Source organism: Arvicanthis niloticus, chromosome 30, assembly GCF_011762505.2.
Source record: "Arvicanthis niloticus isolate mArvNil1 chromosome 30, mArvNil1.pat.X, whole genome shotgun sequence".
Classification (NCBI taxonomy): domain Eukaryota; kingdom Metazoa; phylum Chordata; class Mammalia; order Rodentia; family Muridae; genus Arvicanthis; species Arvicanthis niloticus.
Window position 1 is genome coordinate 20,444,153 of NC_133438.1, and position 27,739 is coordinate 20,471,891.

The window sequence follows — 27,739 nt, forward strand, 5'->3', positions numbered from 1 at the left end:
AAAAGTGAGATGAATATTGTTATTCTCATAGGCATTGTGCCTGTATAACACATTTAGGAATACAAGGCTTAGACCCAGTCCTTCTTTAACTTTTTTAGCTGATTTGAGGTGGTTAGCCTGTGAGTTAAGGGCCTATAGCAAATTCATGGCTTTGAGTTTATTGTTAGGGTGTTTTCTATATTTTATTTAGAAATAGCCGAGAGGAGTTAACAGACAACAGTCCAGATTGCCTTACATGGATAGTTGGTTTTCAAAACATCAGAAGTCCACAGAATTGAAGTTACAAACATTTCTGTATTAATGTTCATTTTGATTAGAGACCTGTCTGCTCCTGACAGCTTTTCCTGTCTTGGATTCTAAGAAGAAATTGAGCATCCTTGGAGTTACTCCAATTGTGCGCTGACAGCCACTAGGCAAGAATTGCCTCTTTCCATCTACAGACAAATCACTGTCCAGAAAAGGACACACTTGCGGAATAGTAGACTGATTATATCTGCCAAGACAGAGTAATCAGCCCTTAATAATTCTGCATCACTAAGATCTGTCAGATGATCCTGGGCCAGATGACTGAAGATCGGATCTTCTTACACTTTGTAGTATAGGGACTGTCCAGGTGTTCAGCGGTATCTATAAATTGGCTAAGTTTTAGAAGCTATGCTTTGTGCTTCCCATAATTTCAGTTAACTCAGTCATTCTGGATTTCTGATGGGGTTGAAAACTTATAGTCTCATAGCCAATCCTGGCTATTTACTTTGAGAAAAAACATTTGAGAGGATGGTTTCAACTGACATTCATTCTAAAGCCAAGAAAAAAACTCTAGGTTCAGAACTAAGTCTTCTAGTTAGGAGAGATGATAGAGGTTCTGCTTAGTCAACAAAATGATGGACTGGGTATTAGGTCTATCGTGCACCTTACTGACACAAATTGGTATAGTTATGATCTAATTGTATTTTGAGAGAAAAGTTTTATTTTAACAGGAAGGGTGATATGTAGGAGGAGTTAAGGTGGGAGGAGTATGGAGAGGAAGAGGAGGAGTAAGGTGAGGAGGAGGAGAAAGAGAGGAGGAGCTAGGTGATGAGAGAGAGAAAGAGAGAGAGGTGGGGGGACATGGAGGTGGATGTTCACATGTCTCTGCCAGTCAAAGATAGTTGATATATCTAGGTTGGGTATTGGGTTATACTTCTGATTGATATTGAGCATTACCAAACTTATAAAGCCTTTGGTTAATATTAAAATAATTGTATAAAACAAAATGGAGAAGGGGGCATGGGATAGGGGTTTTCTAGGGAGGGGCAATGGGAAAAGGGGATGGCATCTGAAATGTAAATAAAATATCTAATAAAAATAAATTTTAAAAAACTTTATTTTTTTGGCTAAATATGTCTAAAACAAATCTACGTGTTTTCTTCTGTTGGTGAAACAAACTCAGATGTTTGTGATCCTGTCCAAGGGCTAAATCACTGAACTATATCACTCCTAGCTCCTTGCCTGATGTTGACTTTAAAGGCAAGGACACCAAAGTCATAGAATGGACAGTGGGGTTGCTTCTTCTCTGTTTATCAATTGTAGAAATACTTAAGGTCAGGGATAGACCTTAAAAATTAAATATAGACCTATAGTCACTTTTGGAGTAATTATAAAAGTATTATACCCATTGCTAAAACACCCATATTATGGCCAGGCATGGTGGCACACACCTTTAATTCCAGCACTTGAGAAGCAGAGGTAGGCAGATCTCTGAGTTTGAGGCCAGTCTGGTCTACACAGCAAGTCAAGACAGCCAGGATTTGTTACACAGAGAAAAAGCCAAACAAACAACAACAACACAAAACAAAAACAAACAAAAATGTCCATATTATAAAGGGGGAGGGGAGAAATTACAATTATAGTGTTACCAAACAGAAGATATTACCATATATATTTTGGCATATTTCATTCTGAAACTTTGGTCAATCTCTGTGACATGTCCCAGTTAATTTTTAAAAGTTGTTAGTCAGTCAATCAAATTAATGCAGATATATCAATTGCCTATCCTAAACCAAGCTAATATAGGTGGAGATATGGGACTGTGTGGACTTTGATGTTATGCTGAAATGTCACTGCAGATAGACTCCAGCCAGCACTGTTAAGTGCTTGATTTGAGACTCACTGTTGTCCAGACACACCAGTTCAGCTTCATATTAGACTCCACAGACAGAGATACCATATGGAGCTTATAATGTCCCTTTGACACTGTAACTTGAGCACTAAACCATCACGCCCAGGATCACCTTTCATTAACTCTGGCTTCTTGTCTGATTCTAGTGCACTTTGCCAAGGTCCTGGCTGCGGTTTTGGAAACGTTTTGCTGGGTTCTGACATCTATAACTTTATAGTTCACCAAAGTGTTTTTATGTTCTCTTCCCCAATCTAGTTTTGAATGTTAAATCAGCTCTGTGAGATGGTAGGAGTGGTTTGTTAAACTTCTGTCTTTCCAATGAGGAGATATGAAGTCTGATGACTTAGTTGTAGTGACATGGCTAATAAACGCCATCTTTAGGCCTGCAACTCTGACCCTCATTTCAGTGTTTTCTCTACACAGTGAGGCTTAGGAGAGACAACTTCCACTTTGAACAGATTTCTTGTCTCACATCAAAAAGCAAGCAAATTCCAACAGGAAGAGTAAATGGGCCAGGAAGCCCAGGAAAACATTTTAATCCCCAAATACTTATTCACAAGGCATAAACATAAGATATTTTGCTTTAAGCAGGGTAAAAACCTGTGGATGTGAAGGATCTCTGAGCCATATCTTTCCTTGTCTCAAGACCAGACACCACGTGACTCTGAGCTACATGCAGATATGTCTAGGGGAAGCTATGCCCAATATCCCTATAGACCACGCTGATTTTGGAGTAGGGAAACATTCTCAGTTTACAGGACACATGGCGGTGTTAGCTGGAGCCACCTGTTGATGCTGGCACTATCATTAAAATTCTTCAGCAGAGTTCCCCTTTGAGAGCTACTCAGCAGACACTTAAAAAGCCTAAGGAAAAAGAAAAATATTATGATCTGGTATCTACAGCTCAAGTGCTGGACATAGACAGGAAGAAGATACGATCCACACTCTTAAACTTTCTGAAAGTCAACAGCAAATTGCCCTGAATCTCTCTCTATCCCTCCCTCCTTCCCTTCCTCTCTTTCTTCTCTTCTTTCCTTCATTTTAGGGGTTGGGGGCAGGGTTTTGTATTAGTTTCAGGCCAAGACTGGCAGACAGCCTGGGGCTAAGCCTATCTGTACTTTCCCATCACTGGGATTACAAGCAGGTACAACTATAGCTTCCTTGACATCAGTTCTGGATTAGGACATCCTGTTTGTACAGCAAATACTTTACATATTGAGCTGTGTCTCTGGCATTGGTGACATAAGTTTTGAACTGTAATCCAAGAGTAGTGACCACAAGAATTGCCCTCCACACACACAGAGAGAGAGAGAGAGAGAGAGAGAGAGAGAGAGAGAGGGAGAGGGAGAGGGGGAGGGAGAGGGAGAGGGAGAGGGAGAGGGAGAGGGAGAGGGAGAGGGAGAGGGAGAGGGAGAGGGAGAGGGAGAGGGAGAGGGAGAGGGAGAGGGAGAGGGAGAGGGAGAGGGAGAGGGAGAGGGAGAGGGAGAGGGAGAGGGAGAGGGAGAGGGAGAGGGAGAGGGAGAGGGAGAGGGAGAGGGAGAGGGAGAGGGAGAGGGAGAGGGAGAGACAGACAGACAGACATTCTCTCTGTGTGTATATTTCTCTTACTACTATTACTCCTACAACGATGATGACAACAACAACGACACTATTTAGGTGAAGCACATTTTTTTTTTCTTCAGGAGAGAGTCTCACTATGTAGCTCTGGTTGTCTTGGAACTCACTATGAAGACCAAGCTGGCCTCCACCTCACTAATAAGTACTCTTTCCCTCAAACACTACCTCAATATTTACTTCTAGAGAAAGTCCAAATAATCTCAGACATTCAGGTAACAGCAAAATGTAATTTTCCTACTTGAAAAAAAAAATTCACATTTGTGATGAACACTTCAAATCAAAATGATAAAATTATATGTTCTCCATTGGGTAAAAATACCTGGAGAAACCAGCTAAATCCACCTTGATAGTGTGTCTCCCAGACTGGGAGAGTTTTGGCTCAAGTCCTAGGTCTAGCTAGATGACATAGCTATCACAGGCTGTCAGAGTGGCATAGCAGGCTCTGGGACGGTGGCCTTGGCAGTCCTGCATTCTGCATGGAAGCCAGAATGGACATTGAGAGCACTCGGTAGTGGAGAGCCCAGTATTCATGCCACCAAGGGTCTTGTAGATTTGGGCAGTGACATTCTACTCAAAGTTTAGGGACATAATTTTTGCTTGAGTCCTTGTCCCTAGAAACCTCCAAGTTGAGAGCATTCTATGATCCTGAGGAAAAATACAATTAAATGAATGAAGAGCCTACTGGCTATGCTGTAGAGAATAAATTGAAGGAATTTGAGCTGTATGCAAAGAACTAGCCATGAGGCCAGGAGATGGATCAGGTGACTAGTCATGTGACTGATGGATGTGGAGTGCCATAAGAGATAACAGTTTAGACATTCCACATTAAACAGACCTTTTCAGGAGTCAAAATATTATTCTTTTTTAAAATTTTTATTTATTTATTTATTTATTTATTTATTTTGGGGTTTTTTGAGACAGGGTTTCTCTGTGTAGCCTTGGCTGTCGTGGAACTCACTCTGTAGACCAGGCTGGCCTCAAACTCAGAAATCCTCCTGCCTCTGCCTCCCAAGTGCTGGGATTAAAGGCATGCGCCACCACTGCCCAGCTAAAGTATTATTCTGTTTCACTTTTATTAAGTAACATTTTATGACACAATTTTCTGTTTCTTTGAAGGCCTAGATGGTGTGCTTACTGTACTGTTCTCACACTCTTTAGCACAGTTTCTGACAGACTATTTACTCAGACATGTGCCCTTATGTTGTCTTTTTTAAAAAAAAATACAGAATTCTAGAAGAATCTGATGGTGAATTCCTGTAATCCCATCACTTAAGAGTCCAAGGAGAGAGAGGATTGCTGAGTTCAAGACCAATCTGGTCTACATAGTAAGTTCCAGCCCAGCCAGCATTACATGGCAAAACCCTGTCTCAAAGAAACAAAAACAAGCAAATAAACCAAATGCTAAATCCTAATTAGAGAACAAAAGGAGACCAAAATTTGTTTAGATAAAAGATTGCTAATTTTAGTGTTGAATAGACACGGCATTTTACAATCCTTTAAGGGTCCTGTGAAGCGTATATAGGGTTAGTGGTACAGATCTTCTGGGGCCAGAATTCTTTGTATCAATAAATTCCTCTTTCCTCTTGAAAATGACTCCTGGTGTTTTAGTTTTTGTTGTTGTTGTTGTTGTTGTTGTTGTTGTTGTAAAAATAACTTCGCATTTTAAATATCTATTTGGTAAATACTAGTATTTGGTATTAGTGTCTACCAGCAGCAATTTTACCTCCCAGCTGGTTTTTGGTTTGGGGAACTCTGAATGTCTTAGACTCAAATCACATCAGTCTCCTGTTTGAAACCCTTCTCCATGTTGACTACATAAGCATCAAACTGCAAGCTTGAGACAGAAAACACCATAAATAACCAGTTACTAGACAATGAATATTTCTTGCTACTTCAGAGTATTGGCTTTGAAAATATTAAACTTACTGATATCTTCAGATCTTCAAGGGAGTTTCACCTCACCTCCAGCCTCCAGCTACCCATGTTATATTTGAGTGCTCTTTGTGTAAGAAATTCTAAAGTTCAAACTGACTGAAGCTTCTTTTCAAAAGCTGATCATGAGAAATGTGAAGTTTTAGTACTTCTTATCTTTTGACTCATGCTACTGGAAAAATCTATAAGACCGGAGTTTACAGAGCAATGTTGTATGTATTTGTGAAACTAATATTTAACTACATGCTAATTGGTTTCACCGTCGTTAACTGGTTGGAACGAGGGGGTGTGGAACATCCAAGACCTGAAGGATTTTGAAGGGCAAGCCCTCAAGTGAGATCCAGCTCCCACAAACCCTAGCAAATTTTCAATGAATCAGATAGTGGAAAATTAAAACACCCAGATAAATAGATGAGTGATGTTCTGAAAGCAGCAGTGTGTGGAGTGGGTAATAAAAGAGGTGGGTTTTTTTTCTTAAATTTCTTTGTTATCTCAGAACCACAAATTCCTTGCTTTGTTTTGAGGGTTACTTTTGAGACAATATTTTAGGTAGCCAAGGCTGGCCTTGAGCTCAGGGTGATCTTGAATTTCCCATCCCCTGCCTTCATCCCCCAAGTGCTAGGATTACAGGCAAGCACAGCCAGACCCAGTTTATATGGTGGTGAGAGTTGAACCCAGGACTTTTTCTGTGCTAGGCAAGAACTCCATCAACTAAATTTTACCCTACCCCAAGTGTCTTAAGCATCAGGAAACTCTGCTTCCATTTGCTGAACTTTCTCAAGAGGTAAACCTGCTCCTTCTTGATTCCTGCGTAAGCTGACAGTAACCAATTGTCCTTCAAAAGTGGAAGGGTTGGTGAGATGGCTTATCAAGACAATTGCCACCAAGCCCAATGACTAGAGTGTAATCCACCAGAATTCACATGATGAAAAAAGATAAAACTAAAAAGTTGTCCACTGACCTCCATACATACACTGGTGGCACATGTGTGGATCCACTTTTAATCACAGGATAATTTGTGTATATACACACACAAACACACACAGTCACACACACAAGCACATATATAAACATACACAAAATCTCACAGCCACACACATGCACACACACACAGAGAGTGAGAGAGAGAGAGAGAGAGAGAGAGAGAGAGAGAGAGAGAGAGATACACAGACACACACAGACACACACAGACAGATACACAGACATACAGATACACACACACACACACACACACACACACACCCATATATGTTCATCCCATTGATTCTGTTCTCTAGAAAACCTCCTGTCTCATACACACACAGACTGACCTGGAACTCATAACCTCCCTGCCTCAGTCCCTTGCATAGTGTAATTACAGATGTGTATGCCACCATGCCAAGCTCAGAGGACTTTGAACCGTGCCAACATGGACATTGGCATCCTTGGCCTGGAATGGCACTTGTAGACTTCAGATATTTCCCATTCACAATCCAGTGAATCTAATGTGTAGCCAGGGGTTAGAATCACTAGTTCTCACGGAAGCGAGTAAAGTTCAGCGTATACACCTGCAGTGTACACCTGAGGTATTTATGTATTAAAGCAATTCTTTTGTCATTATTAACTAAACACTTGAGTTAAAGTTAGTGATTTAGAAAATCTTTAGCGTGGGAAATCTTTAGCCTTTGTTAGAATAAAATGTGAGTACAAAGTTTTAAATATTTTTACAATTGCTGATAATTTGTTGAAAATCTGGAAAGTTCCTGGAGGGCCCCTGGTCCTTAGTCTATGATGGAAACCTGGAGACACTGGTTCTGGTATCAATGAGGGAATCAGCAGCAGCAGCAAGAGGCTAAATTAAAATGGAAAGCCAAGGGGGCCAGAGGCCAGTAATCTTCCTTCTGCAGTGCACTTTTATATGGATTGCTCCCAGGTGCCACCCACAGTACGGATGGGGAAGGGGGACCATCCTGCATCAAGTAAGGCAAACAGGATAATTCTTCAGTTGAAGATTCTGACTGAGGTGATTCTAGTTTGTAGTGAGTTGATACTAAAATTAACCATAAAAAGTGTGTGTGTGTGTGTGTGTGTGTGTGTGTGTGTGTGTGTGTGCTGTGTATACTTGTGTGGGAGTCAGAGGACAACACAATATAACCAGTTCTCTCCTTTTTCCTTTAGGTGGTAACAGAGGATCGATCTCCGGTCGCCAGGTCTGTGAGACAAGTGCCTTTACCCACTGAAACTTTTCTCAGCCTCTCTAATATATTCTCAAATATTTGTTAGATAAGAAAACAGAAGTGCAGAGGCTTGAGACAAAGTGCTCAAAACTGAGGAACTGCAGGTAATGGGTCCAGGAAGATAAATGTTTCTGTTATAAAATATGTTCTTCGTATGATATTTGGATTTCTTACCTCCTACGATGTCAACTAGTGGAGAAAATGCAAAGATAAGTTGATTTTTCCCATCAGAGGGATTCAAAGCTGGAAACAGTTTATTTAAATATTTTTAAAAAATATTTATTTCACTAAGTGTGTGTGTGTGTGTGTGTGTGTGTGTGTGTGTGTGTGTGTGTGCATTCGCGCATGCACTAAAGGCCAGAAGAGGGCACTGAATGCCCTGGAGCTAAAAGTTTAGGCAGTTGAGCCACCAGTATGGGTGTCGGCAACTAAACCTGAGACTGCAAGGACTCTTAACTGTCAAATCATCTCCTCAGCCTCTGCTTGGGTAATATTTAGGGAAACAAAAAAAAAAAATCTGGTTTCCAGGTAGTAAAACATGGACCTAACCTATGGGAGGCCCAATCCTCAAGACCAGGAAAACCAATTTTGGTTTCCAAATTTGAGCATGCATACAACAAAGGGATTTTTAGGTGAAACTCTGCACCCGAGTGAATGAACAGGAACCACTGGCTTGCTTGAGCAGAGTCACTCACAATTACTCACATGGCGGTAACTGCTCATATGACAGTGACCAACTGTTAATACTGAGGAACAGAGAGTAGCAGTGCCAGCTTGCATATCAATATAATTTATTTCATGCTTTTAAGATCAAATTTAAAGATGTCCAAATTTAAAGATACTGTCCCATTTTCTTCTTATACCACTTAGTGTGTATGCCCTGTGCTTTAGGCGTTTGGGTGAGGTCAGCATGTAGTCTTAGCTTAAGGAAAAGATGAGCAGGTAAAGTTATAGTCAGTAAGAGAGAGCTGAAAAGAGGAAGGAGGAAGTAAGTAAACAGAAAAACGCTCAAGCTTAGGCTAAAGTCCAGGACAGAGGGCAGGGATGGATTTGAGAGCCATTCCACAGGTGTTGGATGTGGGAGTAGGGGAAATAGAGAAGTGGCTAAGAAGAGAGGGTAGTACCCTGTGAAGCATGGGAAAAAAATCAGGCATTGGGCATCCCGAGCCCCATCTGGGCAACATGCTACCCTGTGTTGTACAAAGGTGGCATTTGGCAATATTAGGGGTGAACTTCTGGGAACTGAAGAACAATACTTCTTTCTACCCAAGTTTTGGGACTATCTGCCTTTTAGGGAAATATTTTCTTTCCAGCTCGGAAAAGGACAGGGGTCTTCACTTTAAAATAAAAATAAGTGTACCTATAACATGAAATGGTGACCCACACAGCCACCAGAGGTTCACCCACTTCAGATGGAAGCCTTCTTTAACCCAGTCCTTGGTGCCCTTCTAAACCGTCTCTGTTCCCCTGTCTGGATGCCATCCTCTGAGTCAGAGGTTAATTATGTCACTTCCTACTTTAGAAATCATGTTGAGTTATGGTCAGATGATAATGTTCATCATGCTGACTGAAGAATTCTAATTTATCATGCTGGGTGAAAGATAGGAGGAAGAATGGAAGAGAAGGTAGATGGTGCTTTTGAGAGTTTATGGTCTCCTGGGTAAGTATTCACACCATCAGATCGAATGGGTCGTAACAGGATACCTAGTACCATGACTGAGCCACAAATAGCAAGTCTAGAAAGAAAGGATCAAATTAACTTTGCCACAGGAATCAGGGATTCTGATCCAGGATGAGGGGTATTCTGTAGAATAACTGTCACAGGCTGGGCGTAGTGGCACATACCTGTAATCATAGCACTTGGATGACTAGGTCAGGAAAACAGCCACAAGTTCAAGGCCAACTTTGTTAGTACCAGTTTGCTGGTGCTGCATAAGCGAGACCCTGTCTCAAAAACGTAACAAAACAAAAACAGAACAAAAACATATCTCAAGCATCCCAATAGTTCTAATAAATTGATAGCAGGTAAAAGCAAAACGAAATATTAGAGAATAAAAGAGCCCGATAAAAATAACCAGAGGTAGACTTTATCTTACGTAGTGGATAATTTGAGAATTAAAATTTTAATTAAATTAAAAATTAAAATACAACTCACAATGGAGTATCTTGATTGATGGCACAGGAGGCCGGTACCATAAAAATTATATCACATAGTAATGTGGCAGCCACTGTTGCTTCTGTGAGAGCACTCTGACAATCACAATGATGTTCTCAGAATACGTTTCTCAAAACAAAACAAAACAAAAAAAAAAAACCAAAAAAACAAGAACAAAACAAAACAAAAAACCAGCCATTACGCCCAGACATCCTATGGATTGGATCACAAGGAAATGTAAAATAGTTAAGCTAGAGGTGTGAAGGTGGTTATGTAGGAGCACAGTTTTATGAATCTGAGATATATGCCGAAATGCTTGTGGGCGTGATGTCATATACCTGGGATCTGCCCTCAATCAGTTCATCAAATAATTTGAAGCAAAAGGAACACATTTAACAAAATGTTGGTACACAGGAGTTCACTGAACTTTTATTTTATAATTATTCATAAGCTAAAAGTGTTTTTAGGATAATTTTTTCAAAGTCATGGTTCTAAAATCTGGCCAATGGTCGGGATTATTTTAGGAGCTCAGGCAGTGGTCCTGGCTCAGTTTTCCACGAATGATACATTCGGAGAGGGAGGGAGTAGGGGCCACTCTCAGTGGTTCCTGCCTTATAAACTCTACCGCAAAGTAGGCTAAAGAGATAAAAACTTGTCTTCAAGGTAAATCAAAACATATACTACAATCTTACTCCAACTTTGTGTCTTGGAGCTGGCCATAAAAAAATTATCTGACTTACCTTGCTTGCTGTGACTTGCTTGTTTACTTATTACTGTGACCAAAGATCCCACGAGAAGCAGCGTAAGGATTGAAGGGTTACAATTTTGGCTTACAGTCTGAGGGGATACAGTCTATCGTTGCAGGGAAGTCACAGTGGTGGGAGCGTGAGGCAGCTGGTCACGCTCAGTCTGCAGTCAGAAAGCAAAAGAGATGGATGCTGGTGCTTGGGTCACTGATCCTTTTTATTCAGTTCAGGGCCTTGGTCCATGGATGCTCCACCCACATTTAGTTAACTCCCTCACTCACAGACACGATGAGAGATTTGCTTCCTAAATAATTCTAGATCCTGTCAGGTTGAAAAATCAGTGTGAATCGTCGTATTCTCATCTTAAATGATGCCCTGCTCCACGCCTGCAAGGAAAGAATGCTGTCCTGCAGTAAAGACTCTAATGAATACAGAAGCGCTCCTGGGTTGGTCCACGACATCTGTTAATATTAGGTCAGATTCTTTTTGTTATATCATAGGTCTTCATGGTTGCCCTTGCTTTCATCATGCATATGCAGTGACGTGTCCGTAACAACCTGGAGGACAGGGTTCAAAGTACTTCCCTAAAGCTAGATGCATGGAGTTGCCTGGAAGATGATCAGCCCAGAGAGGGCTTGAAAGCTCTACACTAGGTACTGAGCTATATGTGGTCATTTATCTGCACTCATTGCAATACTCTTAATAATAAAAGAACAAATATGCTTTCCTGACATCTATGACCAGTGAGTGAAATTAGTCAAATCTGAGGAGAGTCTATGGACCGTTATTTCTGCTGGCCAGTTATAAAAGTGGGTAAAAACCACCTGGGGCTTGAGAATGGCATATAGTATGGGTGACTGAGCCCTGATCGTCAGTAATCTGATGCTGTCTTTAGGTACTGTCAGTACTGAGACAAAGGACTATACTGCGGTTATATACTCTTGTTACCTGGTGGGGAGATTGTCCAACATTTCTGGATGATCACAGAATTCCGTGCTAGCGATTATAGCGTAAAAGATAAGCAGAGGAAAATGCTTCGTTTTCCCACTGGGTGACTTGGTAACTCTCCAACTCTGGTGGTTATCACATCCAATCTAACCCTTTCTGACTGACTCAGGAGTCTCACACCTAAGACTTCTGATTTCCTTCTTTCTGTCACTCTCGCTCCTTGTTGCTTCATTTCTCTACCTCATAAGTGCTCCAGCAGGAGTCGCTAGAGACCTCGTATGGCTCCTGGAGAGGTGTGGGGGAGAGGTTTTCCCACATACATCTGTTTTCTGTGTCATCGATATTAAACCCAAGGACTGCTTGAGTACATGAACTTACTCTCATGCACTAATTATTTCATGTCTCTGTCTCTGTCTCTCTCTCTCTTTGTGTATGTGTGTGTACATGTTCTTTTGCGTGAGTACAATAGTGAATGCAACTATTTGCATACAAACCACATCTGGCTTATATACAGGTGATGTGGGTGGGTTGAACTCAGTGCCTCATGTTTGTGCAGTGAGCACTTACGGACTGAGCCATCTCTCCAACCCCCTGACTATTTTTCAGAAGATAGCATTCTTTCCATGGGTAAGAGATGCACCCATGGCCCAGTATACATCAAAACCTTCACATCTGAGCTCATCTTCTTTCAACACTCATTAACAGAAAGCAGTGCAATTTGTTCTTAAATAATTTATTTTTTTTAATATTGACCTTTGTGAAGTTACAGTTCCTTATGATAATCTGAAGTCCAAAAAATAGTAGACCCCATCCTTTGAAAGACGACTGTGCAAATTTCACATACTTTCTATAATAAGTATAAATAATTTCATGCTTTCACATTAACAATGAAAATATCAATATCAATAGATACAGAATTTTAGACTATTAACTTTGAAAGAACTAGATGAAAATGTTGCATTGTATTTGACATCTTTGGGAAAGAAAGACAAAGACATATGCCAGGGAAAGACACACAGCAGATGTGAAGAGAAACAGCTATCTAGAGTTAGACATCACAAGTATCTTCAGGTGCTGGGCTAGTCCCCAGATGTCAGCCTTTATCTCTGCAAATCTTCATGCCCTCCTAAAGCAAGTCCAAAGCACACAGAGAAGCTGCAAGCCAATGGCAGGAACCTCTTCATCCTCATGACTACTGGCTATGCTGTCTCACTGCTCCTATCCAGTACCCAAGGGGCACAGCATTTACATAGTAAGCAAAGGTCAGGAAAGGCCACATATTTTGGTGTCCCTTCCCACTGTTACCTCACTCCATCCTTATCTTTTCTTCAAAGAGGTAGGATATTTAGAAGCATCTATAGAAGACAGACAACAATTTCTTCTTGTGTAGCCGGGGAGTCATAAGAAGCAGCAGATTCTACAGGCTTTACTGATAACGCAACCCCTGCTTTCCTAGGGAGGCAACAGGTAGAGAGAAGACAACCACCCCACCACACTCTGTGGCCAGGAACTTGCCAGGTTCCCAGGACATGGTGGAAAGTTTTTTCAAGAGAATACTGCAGAAGGACCTCTTCATTTAAATAACTTGGAAGTTCATAATAAATAAAGTAGAATGAGGGCTCCCTGTAAGAAGGCAGCTTGTTGAATTCACATAACAAGCCAGGGACAACCTGACAACAACCAGAAAATAGGTTATTATTATTCAATCTTTCTACTGCCTCTAGGGCACCATTTCAACATTTTAAAAATCCCTCATACATAATATAAGGGTATATTACATATGTACACACTCTGATACACACCTCAGTCCAAACTTAATCTTTTTTTTGGAATGGGAGACAATGGCCAACGCTGCCATGTCTCTCCACTAAGATATTCTGCTGTCTAGAAGGTGCATACAGTCAAGAGCAGCTTGTTTTGTCACCATGTGAACATGTTTCATTTCAGCAGCCGCAGGATCTGTGTGTGGCTCTGCTTTCTCGCAGAACCTTGGGAGCCAAGTCGGGAGGTAGGGAAGCCCACTGACCATAGATGTGCTCTGCTGATGTCCGTTTTCCCTGAGCTTTCTCTAGCATCTTGCGGAGGGCCTTGGTGTCTGAGAATTCAGCTTTGGCTCTCTGAGAAAAGCTTCCAGGGGGCAATAGGATGGTTCCAGTCTCCATCCCACCTTCCCATATGCCTTGCTTCCTGTTTCCTGGCAGCCAGGCCCAGGAACTGCGGCCAGTCCTAGCATGCATTCCGTGTCTAAAGATCTCCCCAGCCTTCTGGTAGGCGAGCAGCAGCAGCTTCAGGCTGAACCTGACATCATGCACTGCCAGTAACCAGGTCATAGTCTTGGTTACTAACCTGATGGTCATGGCCACGATGAAGGAAGAGCTTATCTTGCCTACTTTGCTCAAAGATGCTTGAAGCCACTGTCCCAGGGCCCACCCTTCCTGTGGCACTCAGGGGTCTGGACTACAGCACCACTCTGAATGGCAGTTTGAGGCTCCTTGCTGAACCAGTGTGTTCGCACTTAGCCATACATCTGCTTGAACTGGTAGCACTCATTGCAGTAACCATTACATTTGGCATTGCCAAAGTGATCACAAGCAGGGGCCCGGCAGCGCTGTTTAGGGGGCTCTTCGGGAGTCGGCTCTCCCCGGTGGGCCACAGAACCTACTCGTTGGCTTAGGTGCTGGCACTCCATACAGAGTTCTTCACTGCGACAGGCCAGGATGTTCTTGCAGGAGGCCCGGGCACACTTCGGCCTTGAGGCTCCCTGTGTGGTTCGAGGCATGTCTCTACGCTGGCTTGATCTCTGAGTGGGGTGGAGAGAGAGAGAGAGAGAGAGAGAGAGAGAGAGAGAGAGAGAGAGAGAGAGAGAGAGATCAGAGGGATTTCAAATTAACAGGATGAAATTCTACAGAGGGTTTTGTCTCCTGAGTCAGGGAAGTATGTGTGTGAGGACACAAAGCTCACACCAGCCCAGCAGAAGCTGACCACCTGGTTCTGTCCAAGGGGACTTTTGTTTGTTTGGCTGGTTGTTTTTTTCCCCCTTATATGCCAGTAAGTAGAAGCATCCTTGATGTTCAGAATAAAGGACCGTTTGAGAAGTCTGCTTCTTCTTCAATTCTATCATGTCTGCCACCACCCTGGCATTTTGGAAGGCTTGCAGAGGGTTTCAGTCTACAGCTGACAGTATCAGGTTTTCAGAATAAATTCTAAGTGTACTTAGGCCATGCAATATATCCCCCCCAGAAGGCAATGTAATGTGGTTGTTTTTTCCAAGCTCTCTTCCAGTAGATTGTTTTAAGGGGCCCTTTGTCATAAGGAGACAGCCTGTCTGTCATAGAGGAAGGACCTGGACACCAGAGGGGGTCAAGCTCCACCAAATGTCTTACCAGTTGTTCCTCTGTCCTTCTTGCTTCATGAAATCTCTGGTTCTGAGCTTCGATGAAACACTTCTGACAGTACCCTTCAAACATGGTGCTTCCGAGGGTGCCACACTCCCTGCCCAGGCACGGGATGTTGTTCTGGAACCTGGGGGCTGGGGAACCAGCTTTTCCAGAGGCAGTGACCGGCTCTACAAAAGAGGGCATGCTCTTGAGTAACACATCTGGGTTACGGTGCACACACAGACACTGATGCTAGAGAAGAAATGGATCCCTGCACCGATGAGCACAGCCTGAAACAGGGACTTGAGATCAAACTTACATCAGTGAACATCTTTGGCTCTACTGATCTTTAACTTTGAATACAGACCACTGATCGCCAATCAGTCAAAGAGTAAACAGCAGGCATTAACTTATTACCAGCCCTTTCAGTTAGAGCTCCCTAAGCCACAAATGTTTTCCTGGTGTCCGTAAATACTTCCTGTTCCTTGCTAGCCCTCTTTAGACCATCTCACCAACGTTGCTGAAATCTAAACTCTACACGGATGGCAGATCCTCAATAGCCATATTAAAGCCAGCCCAGCCTGGTGTGTTCATACACGTCTAAAATCCCAGCACTCGGGGCAGAAGCATATAGATTGCCAGGACTCTGAGGCCACCCTAGGCTACATAATGGGTTCATCTCAAGCCAGTATGAATTGTAGCTATAGGATAATAGCTACAATTTAGAGTACAATTACAATTTTTAATTTAGAGGCCATGATAACTGGAACAGCCTTAATGAGATGCTGTCTACCGCTTTCAGGTTTGAAAGCAAAGCAACAGTGACTGTCCCCAACCACAAACCAATGGAAAGGTGCAGCGAGACACGATTGCTCTGACTGATGAGGCAGGCTACTTTCTTGACATTCAAGATCCTTTCTAGACAGTAGCTACTGCAAGAGGCAATCTCTGATTTCACTCACGTTTATTTTCTCTGTACTCGATGAAACATAGAGTGCAAAAGCCCTTGTTTTCTGGAGTCCCAAAATACATGCACCCAGCTTTTCTGCACTTGCTCGTCCCTGTTCTGTCTCCTGGAGTCCGTGATGCCTGGGAGAGGCAGCCAGAGGGAGCGACATTTCCAGTTCGGTGGCAAGAGTGTGGGGTGAGACTTTGGATGAGTTGTGAGGGGTCAGACTTGGAGCGTTGGTGACAGGAGGAAGGGATACTGGGAATGAGGCTGGAGGTGGGCTCTACTGTAGTCCTTTTAAAACAGGTACTGCAGATGCCATTAAATGTTCGAGTGACATCCTGAAGGCAGGCTTGGCACTTTCCGGGGTCTGCCGCCTGGCTGGCACTCACCTGCCGGGCGTTGTGACAGCGCTCACAGAATCCGTTATGCTGCACATTCAAAGTAAAGGGGCACCCAGGACTCCTGCACTTCATTGCAGTGGTCTCACTGAACAGAAAAAGGCTGGGTGCCGTGGGTGGGGCCGAATGAGGCCCTCCAGCTGTTTCCTCCGGGCTCCAGTTTGTGGAGCCAAGTCCCACGCCTGGGAGGCCTTCAGGTCCCAGCTTCGAGTTCAGCTTTGGGAGTTTGCTCTGGTTCTTTTGGTGCCTCTCTGAGCATTCGTGGCATAAAGGCTGAGTATTCACGGACATGAAGAAAGGACAGTTGGGTGTCTCGCATTTTATATCCATGAGTGACAGCTGCGGTGTGGAAGGCTCCAAAGGGTTCTGTGCATGTGCCCCTCTCCTGCCTTGATCGATGTTCTCCTGCCATTTCTTGTATTCATGCTGAACAAGCTCAAAGTAATCATCTACCAGGTTTATTTCTTTGGGTAAGTTAGCTTCATCCAACCTAAGGAACAAACGGGAAAATCAGTAAAGACAAATAACGTAAGGCCTTACATCATTAGCTTCTAGAACACATTTCCAGAATTCAGTCCATGGCAATAACTTCATAACCAGCACCAAAATGCAGGCTTATGACAGGGAGCGTCCAGTGCTTATGATAGGCACTTCCTATCCTGTTCTCCAGTCAAGAAGACACATCAAAGGAGACTGCTTACTTGGCAGCATTGATCAGGTGCGTCGTGCCATGGTCCCAGCCTTGCACAGGGATCTCCACCACTATCAAGTACTCCTTCAGGAGCTTGTCCTGCATCTCCATTTCAGGGTCTGTCAAAAAGTGAACCTTGAAGTCTTCAAACCTACCCCGATCTCTGTTAACAAGTGGAACAGCTCGAATTTCTAAAGGAAAAAAAAATAGTGTGTGAGTAAAACATCCTGCTCAATGAGGGTGCAGACAGGGTGATGTAATGATTCCAATGTAAAACTACAAAAGTCATCTAAGCAGGAGAAAAGCATCATGCTTTGTTTCCAGGGAGGTCACAGAATGCCAAGGGACCCTGTGCTAGCAAGACTGCTTTTAAGCAGGGATTTCCTTTGAGGTTTTGTATTTTTATTGTAGCCCAAAGGCTCAGAAGTGATTTTAGCTTTGGCTTAGAATACAAAGATTCTGTACTTTTTTTTTTTTGCATGCTTTTATAAACACACACATAAATGTACTTTGGTTGTTATTGGGCTTCCCTCTCTCTCCCTCCTGCTGCCCTCCCCACCCCCATCTTCTACTTCCATGCCTTTTACCCTGTATACCTCAAAAAGAAATCTGGACTATATATGAAACAAAAATGTGTTGTTTTCTGAGTCTGTATTGTTTGTTTAGTATAATTATCTCCTGTTCGATTTTTTTCTTCTGCAAATAACAACATTCTCTTTTTCCTTATGGATTATTGTGTAAATGTATATGTATCATGATCTCTTCATCCATCTATCTGCTGATGGTCATCTAAGCTGATTTTCTAACCACAAAAAAAAAAAAAAAAAAAAAAAAAAAAAAAAAAAAAAGACAGTAGATTGGAACTGGTTAAATTCTCATGCCTCCTTGTCTGTCCTGAGTTAGAATCTTGGCTTTGTCAATGTCAAGCCAGGCATGTCATTTAACCTTTCTGAGTTCCCATGTCCTCATCAATAAAATAAGATAACGCCTGCCAACATCTCTGAAGGACACTATGAGAGTGGAATGAAACATTGTTGCCTAGCGCCCTAACACAGTGCTCACCATACATTAAGGTATTATAATAATAGCTAAACATCTATTTGCTTTGTGCCAAACATGTTACTGAGGCTCTGTGCACCTTAATTGGGTCATGTAGTAATAGGGGTGGAAGTATGCGCATATGACTGTCCAACCTATGTTTTCCAGGCTGAATGTACTTCCTAAGTCACACCAAAGATGAGGGGGTCATATGTTTACTGCTATTGTACTACTGTGAAAATATGTATGACTCTAATCTGAAAATCTCAAATCTACGAATCTGACTGGACTTGGGAGCATTTCGATTTCAAATTAGGGATGATGACTTGGTCAAGACTCTGAAATCTGAAATGATATTGATTCCAAGCATCTCACAGAAGGGATATTTAATCCTCTGTGATTAATGGCAAGATAACAAACTTAAAACAATTTCAACTGGGAACAAAGAGCAAGGCCTGGAACTCCAGGATCCAACAGGGCCACGAGTAGGAACTGATGTTTTCTTACCAGGTCCACTGTCCTTCAGGGTCACCAGGGGTACAAAGTGCTGGCTGTCATAGCCAAGGACGATGGGATATCTGTAACATTCCTGGGCAGGCCAGTGGAGAGGCAGATAAATCCCACCCACTTTCAAAGGAGCAAAATTGGAACCTGATTCCAAACTTCTTAGCATTTTGTCTGTTGATGGAAAGAGAAAATAGGATAAGACCCAAGGTGACTTCCGTGAAGCTCCCTTCACTGACAGCTGACAGCTGCAGGGCGGCTCAGTTTATCCTCAAAGCTAAAGCACACCTGGGGAACCAGGAAACTCTCTGAGGCCCCTCACCTGAGATGACAATGATGGGTCTTCTGAGAATGTTGCTGAGGACAAATATGTGGATTTCTTCCAGGGAATTGTACTGGAGTCCACTTCGGGCTGCAGGCGTGTCTGCTGATGCCATTTTGACCAAGTTGTCCCATTCATCATTCCAGTTCTAAGGGGACAGAGTATGAGAGGAATGGATTAACAACCCACTCAGAGGCCACTCAGCACTGTCTGCTTAAGAAACTCCATTCACGATCCTTCATCGAAAGACTCATTCAAATGTTCCTCCTCTCCCCAGCTTTGGTTTGGTTCCTTTACTTTTTTTCCACTGCAGTGCAAGCTCAAAGCTGATGGGAGATACAGACAGCATATGCTTTCATAAAAATCCCCAACTGGGGGTGCTGAGGATAGCCCAGTTGAGAGAGTGCTTGTCTAACACGCATGGTCTTGGGTTTGATCCCTCACATAAAATCACACAGTAGTGCATGCCTGCAATCTTAGCACGGTGCAGTGGAGGCAGAAAGATCATCTTCAGTCACATAGCAAGGTCCTTTTCTGCTACATAGCAGGTTCAGGGCCAGCCTGAGCTACATGATAGCCCAGTTCAAAAACAAACAAAAAATCCAAGACACTGAAGCTTCCATTGTTTCAAAACCATTCCCAGCTTGTGGCTGAAGATTTTGAGGTACATTCTTCCCTGGACTGGTTGGCTCAGCTAAGCCAGGAAACTCAGGGAAATGCTCAAGAAAAGGTTGGAAGACAAAAAAAAGTACACCCAGGAATCTGCTGTCCAGATTCAGCCCAGAGAGTGGCTAAAGCCTGGGGTTAATCCCACAGAAGGTTCTTGATGTTTTCCACTGAGTGGACAATGCTTAGCTAGACTCATATGACTTTAATAAGTCATATGTTCCTCAGAGAACAGGGACTGACCAAGAGTAGCCTTTGTCCACCATAGGGCTGCCACACAAAAGCAAAACGTACCCGAGTGTCATAGCAAAGTCCTGTTTCCACAAATTCCTGAGACTTCAGAGACTCCAGCTGCCAGCGGAATTTAAAGTTCCGAGTGTCTGTCTCCTTAAGGGTGCTGCAGAGGGCCTTCCTCAGGACCAAGTCCGTATCCTGAACACCCCACATGTACTGACAAGCTGCATGCATGAGGCAGTTTCCATCACCTGAGGACAGAAAGAAGCCATGAAGAGCAAAGATAAGCAGCCCAAAGTGAATGCCCTTCCAAGATTTTCAGGGTAGATTAAGACCACTGCTGGGGACTGTATGGTTGATTTTTAACCAAGCACCAGCTGATAACATTCTCTAAGGAAGCTTTTTCATTCTTCTGTGTAATGCATGGTGCCAACAATGGGAGGTGCCAGCCGACCTCCATTGTAGCATAGCTCTGCACCTAACTGGTCTGTATGACTCTGGGAACATTCTTGAACGTTTCTTCTTGTCTACTTCGTGGAATGAGGGCACCAGCTTACGAACTCTACAGTCCTTTCTTCCTAGTAATCTTTGGCTTGCTGGATCAGGCCTTGATACTACTGCTCTCCAGTTCTAAGGAAGGTTTTCCATTCAGGGCAACGTACACACCAGGAAGCCACTGTGGCTCAGCCTCTGGATAGGGCTGGTCTGGTTATGACTCAGTGTTAAATGACTTGGCCATTCCACTTTAGCTGCGGGAACCTGGGATGTTCCTCTTCTAGCTTATAAAGTAGGAACGACAGTACCAAATAATACAGGCCCTGCCCCAGCCTCCATTGCATTATGAGAACCTGCCTGTAAGCAATTGTAAAGCCCTTTAAAAAAAATTAAAAGGTGGCTGGGAATGTGCATGCTTGTAATTCTAGCATTTGGGAGGCTGAAGCAGGAGGATTAGAAGTTCAAGGTCATCCTTAGCTACAGAGTGTATTGACAATTAACTTGGACTACCCGAGCTCCTGTCTCAGTCAGGCAGGCAGTCAATCAACCAACCAATCAAAAAGCAATTCAAAAATAAAAGTTAAAAAGATGTTGACATTTAAAACAATTCAGTGTTTGAGGCTAGCATTTTGAGACAAAGACAAGTCTAATTTTCTTTGACTAATTCCTTACTTTTCCAGGAAAGAAGTCACAATTCAGCAGACTGCATTCTTCCAGTTTGGACTTTTACTGTTTTCAGTTCTGGATATTGAATCCAGGGCCTCAGGAATGCTGGGCAAGGGCTCTACCAGTGAGCCATATCCAGTCCCAGACTGCATTCCTTTTCATGCCCTACATAGTGAACATTTGGGGGAATCATTTAATATAAAACTAGTCGATTCTTCATTCTCCTTTGGAAGGTTTTACATAATTTTAATTTTTAAAAACTTTAAAGTGTGTGAGTGTTTGTGTGAGTGTGCGTGTGTGTGTATTTAATATTATTCTGTCAGTAAGGCAATAAAGCCATTTGAAATTCCATCAAATTCTAAATATAGTGAAACTGTAAACAACCTTTCAAATCCATATCCAGGGCCACTATTCCTTCAGCGGGCATGCTTCAAACAGTTCCCCGATCTAATGAACAGAAAAGATCACTAGAGCCTAGTGTGTAGGCCGACGTGTGGCAAGGACTGCATTCTGTTGAAATTTCCCCTTTGCAAAATCTAGAGCAAAGATAAGGCTTTTTTTTTTTTTTTTTTTTTTTTTTTTGTCTCTTCTTCTTCTTGGGCTTACTTTCAGTTCTTTATTGAGATGCACCAGTACAAAATTCCCTAAGCAACATGTGGAATTCCCCAGTGCGAAGATATTTGACTAGCAATTGAGCAACAGTTGTTGGACGTTTTGTTCTGGTGTGTAGACATTTAAACTGTGAACTGCACCCTGGACTTTCCAAGTGGGTGTGGTCAGGCTGAGCTGGAACTGGGCTACTCACTATACAAGTGAAATTGCCGCGGCCAATAGACGCTGGAATTTTCATGAAGTTTCAATTTTATGCCACCTCCTCCCTCCCTCATTCACCACAGTCTCAGATCCTCAAATGCAGACTTGTGAATCACCCCCTCCCCAAACAGACCTGCCTTTGAAGAAAACCTCCTGGAGGGGAGGGGTTCTTAAAAGGAAAGAAAAGATGCCAATAATAGTCAAATGGGCAGAAGGCGATTGTTCCCCCGTACCCCTCCTCCTTAAAAAGATTTTTTTTTCGTTTTCATAATTTTTTTTCAAAGCAGAGAAATTAGGATTCTTCCGACCCAACAAGTTACCAAAATACCTTTGCTTTTGTACTTTTATTTGTAGCGTGAATGCTTGCTGATTTAAATGGCAAAGGACGTGTTTAGCATTTACGTAGAATTTTTTTTTTTTCTACAGGAAATTAGATATTTCCTCTGTTAAGGAAATACTATATAATATCCGCTAATTCTATGAGTGGCAAATAAAATGAGCCTTTTCTTCTCTCTATGCCATCTCTAATTCTCCCAACTCCATCTCTTCTTTTGAAACAAAATGGGACGTGGTGAAAAACCACAACCTGTCAGGTATATAAGCCCCTTGATGACAAGTTAATATGATTATCTACTTCTAGGCATCACTTGACTTAATGCCAAGAACAATGTAGATAATCACTGTCTCCAGTTTTCTTTCTACTCTATTTCTCAGAGTCTAAGCCTCATAAACACAGGGAAGATGTAGAACAATATATAAGAGTCCCCAGAATCAAAACAAACAGAACCCACATCCACCCATCACTAAGTTACTCAAGTCAAGAACAGTCAAAGTTAATGTACCAATTAAGTTATTAAGCTAACGTTCCTAGTACCGTCACTGCCAACAAGAATTTTCTATTATTTTGTGTATTATTTTGGCCCACAGAGTGTAGTCACTCATACAAGAAAATGAGACTGTGCTTTTGCCTACACTGTATTTAATCGACCTCATACACTCTCTTTTCTTATAATAATAAATGCCAACAGCATAAAGGCAGAATTCTGTAACTGCATGAAACAATATTATTGGACGTTTCTGCCAATATTCTTACTCAAAGGACATGGTTTTAATAAGTTGAAATAAAAAAAATAGTTATCAATGGTAAAGTTCTTTATGTAAAAGTAAAGGCAGAAATCTGGCTGTTTGATACAGTAGGTGTCGGTATCCTTAATGACAGCATCATCATCTGCTTCTTCCCTTCACTTGACTTGGTTTGCCAGGGACAGCGCAGAAAGGCTGCGTCCCGCTTGCTTACATGACAGAACGTAGGTAAGGGAAGCAGAAACAGAAGCATCCCCGTGCCTAACATCACTTGTGTGCTAATCTAGAAAATCCCATCAGCACAGGACGAGCATTCATCACTGCGTTTTCCTAATGACAGTGGCAAGCAACTGTGATTCGGACTTTCAACATTCTTCTTTCCTTCTGAACTTAAAAACCCTTTAAATCCTTCTTTCCATTATGGTCAGTGAAGGGCACTCTATGTAAGCATTAGGAAGATTAATCCCCCAACTGGGGCATAGGGTTTAGAAATGCATTCCACAAGCCTTCATCATGTCCTCGGTACCCTAACACACACACACACACTTAAAAATCACCTTAAATACAAATATCCAAGAGCAGGCTGCAACGGTGCACACCTGCTGACCCAGCACTCTATGATGGAAGCAGAAAGATCACAAGTTCGAAACCAGCCTGGGCTACACAATGAAATTCTGCCTCAATACAATAGGAGACTCATCAGACACATTTACAGCTGTCATTCATCCCTTAAGAGAGTTTCTATAGGCGCCTGTTTAATATCATTAAAAAGCATCACCAGAAGTAGTCTCCCAGGTTAATAGGAGGGGGCTACAGGAAAAGAGCAAGCCTTACCGTTGGTTTTCAGAGCCACAAGCTTCCTGACTTCACGGCACCAGTTGAGCTTCTTCTGGCTTTCCAGGGAAGCCTGGACACCTCTGTCAATAAGTGCTTTGTGGATGATCTCTCGGAACTGTGGGCAAAACTGACACATTCTGAACATCTCCAGTGTGTATCTGTGCATGGTTTTAAAATGATGGATGATCCCATTGGTAGGTTTGAAAATGTCTTCTGGAGTTCTCTCCCGTATCTTCACGGCTTTCCGCATATTGCTCAAATACAAAGCCTGAGGAAGAAGTTGTTCAGCCATGGTCCTCGACAAGGCCTGAAGAGGAAGGGGAAAAGCCCATTCCGTTAGCCTGCCTTTAACACTGCTCCCATATACCTGTCGGCAGGAAACCCCAGTGTTTGATCTTGTCATTACTCTAATCTGGAGGTAAAAGATCTTAGTCACCTCTGCTCCCAGGATACTAGCTGGCCCTGAAGATTAACTCACACTGGACTGTTTTAAGTTACATCACTTTTAAAGATTAGTCTAAACAAGAGAAGGAAGGCGGAGCGTGGGTACTGAGGAGGAGGGGAATAACCCATGCTTTCAGTAATGTTTGTCAGTCATCCAAGCCTGTCTCTCAGAGACAGGCACTGCTCCACAAAGCCAACCTCACATCCCCCTGATGTCACTCATCAGAGCCCTGAGTCTAGACGGTCACTGAAGACCACCACCATTCAATCCTCACTCACGTCTAGATCCAGGTCATTCGAACATTCCCTTCCTGATGCTGCAAAGGCAACAGCTAGTTTTTGGAAATCCCATGTGGCATCTAGCTGTTGCCTGGTATTTCCTCTTTCTTATTGGCTCCCAAGAAATGTGTGACTACTTGGTTCAGAGAGTTTATAATATTTATAAAGAGTCAACACCACATTTTTTTTTATAACCAACAACAAAACAAAGCTTGTTTCTGGCAAGATGTTTTGCAATCTTAAAAGCATATAAGTGTCAGCTGTATCTTAGAACCTTGCCACTGAGCTTCACAACATGAGACAAATATACAGAGTAAAAATAAGGTATATCACATCTCCCAAATAAAACAACAGACATCAGAGAGCCCTGTGATTTCAACTCAACTAGACCAATATTTATTGTTGCCTTCCAGGTCCCAGTGCTCAGAGGCACCAACCACCTTCCTCTACACTAAAAGATCAAACACAATGAAAGGTGGAGGAAACACAATTATGAAGTAAATAGGAAGTATTTGAGTGGGGTACCACTCAGGACAAAGAGTGGCCATATGACCACCCAAGACAATTATGTAAGAATGTGGACTGATAACTGCATAGGTACATCCTTCCCATGTGGATCAAGACCAAGCCAGTTCTGCTTCACTGCCCCCATGGACCCTTCTTAGGCACTTGGCCACACATCCTAATTTCCTAGAAGACTGCAACGATATAGAACATTTACGAAGTTTCTTAGAGAAGCTTAATACCATTCCGGCACTATGCTATCCTCCAACACAAACTTACCAGGAAAAACTGGTGTTAAGACTATGCAAGAGAGAAAAGAAATCTAGAGATTAGAGAAGTTACTCTTGGGTGGGTCCAGGTTCTCTTAAGCCTGATACAGTAGAATAAATTCTCGTTCCCTGCTTGAAAGAGAGAGGCTGCTTTTGGGAATTTGCATTGGAATGCTGAGGCCTGGAAGTTATTCTCTGTGTCTGATGACAGTTGTTCCTTGCAACTAGAATTAGGCAAAAACACAGACAGAATGAGAGAAAACTACCACACATATGTCTCCTTGGTAATGTAGCAATGGTCTCCATCCATCCATCCATCCATCCATCCATCCATCCATCCATCCATCCATGAATTCAGTGCAACTAGCAATGCCATACCACCTATTTAAGGCCGATCCTTGTGCTTGATGCTATAGCTAAAAATTCATGACTTCACTCCCAGCCTTGATATCACACAACCACTGCAGCTAAGGCAATGAAGGTAAGACCCATCTCAATCCAGCAGACATAAGGATGTAGCTTTTCCTGGAAGCCAAATCTGCCTATTTCCTATCCCAATCCCTCGATAAGTCTTCCAACAGCAACCCTGAGCCACAGCATTTGCAGCTTTCAGAAACAAGCAAGGAGGAGTTTTAGATCAGTGAGTTGCACCTTGTTCTATTTTTATGACTACTCTATTTTGCTCTTCTGGACCTAAAGAACTTTTAGCAGATCTAAAAGTGGTGGGGACTCTAAACTGTATATAAGACATGCAAATGTCAATATATGCTAGCCCACTCTGACCCCATCATAGACTCTCTCTTGCCTGGCCTGCAAAAGTGCCTATTTAAAACAAAGCTTAAACCTCTGCCCAAGTTTCCAGTTCTTGGACTTCCCCACATTTAAAGAATAAATTTTCCTGACATATTATTGTAATGTTTTATGGGTAAAAAAAAAAAAAGTTACAGCATTACCCTTAACTTTTAAAAATATATTTGTTACCTCACTGCCCCTTACAGATAAATTTCCCAATTTTTGTCACAGGATCAATAAGATTCTACAGAACTTACTCATCAAAGTCTTTCCCCTAGTTTTATTTTTCCACTCTGAAAAGATTTTTTTTTTTGTCTGCGATGTGGAAACTTATGTATTATTTATCAACAGATACCTCCGGGCAATTGTTGGGAAGTACCCCTCCAAAAAAAAAAAAACCATACAAGGAACTGCAAAAGATCCAAGTAGCATCTCAGTAAGAATGGATCGGTTGCTCAATACTCTGGGACATCAATGTATGGAAGCCTAATTAACAATGATCAGTTCCAATCGGTGCCTCCACTTGACCAGACTAGTTTTCCAAAGAAAGATCAGAGAGCAGGAGAACTCAAAATAAAGCATGCTCCAAAAAGAGCTCTTAATACCTCAGCTTTCCTGAGAGGCCAGGTGGCAGGATGTGGGACGAGGGACCCGGACTGACAACACAGAGTCTGAGTGTGGAGTCGGGGTTACAGCAGGGAGTCTTACATGCCATCTAAAGTGGAGTCCCCCATCAAGCAGGCCAAAGACCCATCTCTGCATGCATACCCTTCTTATACTGTGGCAGCTAGGGACCTAGTGACAATCTCAAAGCACGCCCCTCCCTTCCACCTCCCCCCTCTCAACCCTCCTCCCACAGACCACTGGAAGGTTGGCTGACTGAAGCCTCCAAGTTGGATTTGTCGGCCTCTGAGAACCCCATCCCCTGTTGAGCCGGTTATGCACAATATGGGAAGAAACTCCAGCGCGATTCTGCAAGGTCTACGTGCCTATGAACATGCTGCACTTGATTTCCAAAGGGAGGGGATCACCCACGACCACACGACCTAGGGACCCGAAAGGTGACTGTTCATTCATCCGCCAGCTCAAGTCACCCTGCAGCATCGCAAAGGAATAGAGAGCTAACTGGTTGGCTGGAGAAACTTAGGGCTGTCAACCTTTTAAACACCCGGCACCAGGACCTCAACTCGGGCCAACAATACCCCAACTCCAAGGAGCCCCTCTGCAAAGCCAGAGCAAGGCAGCCCCACACCGAGCTGGCAGTGCACCCCGAATCTGGCTGCCAGTGCACCCCACTGGCCATGCACCCCCCGCATCCTGCTAACCGTGCACCCCGCTCACCTCTTGGGGCCGCGCGGAGCCCTCGCAGAGCACAAGTGGCCGGCCGGCAGTCACTGGCGCGTGCCGCAGCCGGGGGTCGCGATCCGGGTCGTGGTGGGGGTCGGGTCGAGGCGGAGCCCCATGGACGCCCGATCGGGCTCACTGGCTTGGGGGGTGTGCACGTCTCCCGGCGGCCAGGCTCACCGCTCCGCCTCCGGCTCCGAAGGCTGCAGACTGGGCAGTTCCCTTTTTTTGCCTTTCAGTTGTATGCTTCAGCCACAGG

The 27,739-nt window shown here is 43.1% G+C and overlaps 1 protein-coding gene across 3 annotated transcripts; it reads right to left on the reverse strand.

Annotated features, from left to right (window-relative positions):
- Nucleotides 1-12,489: 12,489 nt before the first annotated feature.
- Tnfaip3 (TNF alpha induced protein 3) lies at nt 12,490-27,739 on the reverse strand. 3 transcript variants are annotated; one of them, XM_076928045.1, is made up of 9 exons: nt 27,478-27,739; nt 23,846-24,155; nt 20,015-20,205; nt 19,055-19,202; nt 18,736-18,906; nt 17,201-17,381; nt 16,112-16,989; nt 15,156-15,337; nt 12,490-14,572 (listed from the first exon to the last, which is right to left on the reverse strand). In XM_076928045.1, the coding sequence occupies exons 2-9, from the start codon at nt 24,138-24,140 to the stop codon at nt 14,288-14,290; spliced, it is 2,331 nt and encodes a 776-aa protein (XP_076784160.1). In that variant the 5' UTR covers nt 24,141-24,155; nt 27,478-27,739; the 3' UTR covers nt 12,490-14,287. The 3 variants fall into 3 exon arrangements, with proteins under 3 accessions (XP_076784160.1, XP_076784159.1, XP_076784161.1); XM_076928044.1 differs by lacking the exon at nt 27,478-27,739 and having other exon boundaries at nt 14,175-14,572; nt 23,846-24,311; XM_076928046.1 differs by lacking the exon at nt 27,478-27,739 and having other exon boundaries at nt 14,429-14,572; nt 16,491-16,989; nt 23,846-24,313.

Bases quoted from the DNA above. Each gene is read 5' to 3' on its own strand.
- Tnfaip3 (XM_076928044.1), bottom strand. From the start codon at position 24,251: ATGACAAGATCAAACACTGGGGTTTCCTGCCGACAGGTATATGGGAGC. The intron at 20,206-23,845 runs GTAAGGCTTGCT...TTCTGTCCTCAG, and splicing joins TGTGGCTCTGAAAACCAACG to GTGATGGAAACTGCCTCATG. The intron at 16,990-17,200 runs GTAAGCAGTCTC...TTTGTTCCTTAG, and splicing joins CACCTGATCAATGCTGCCAA to GTTGGATGAAGCTAACTTAC.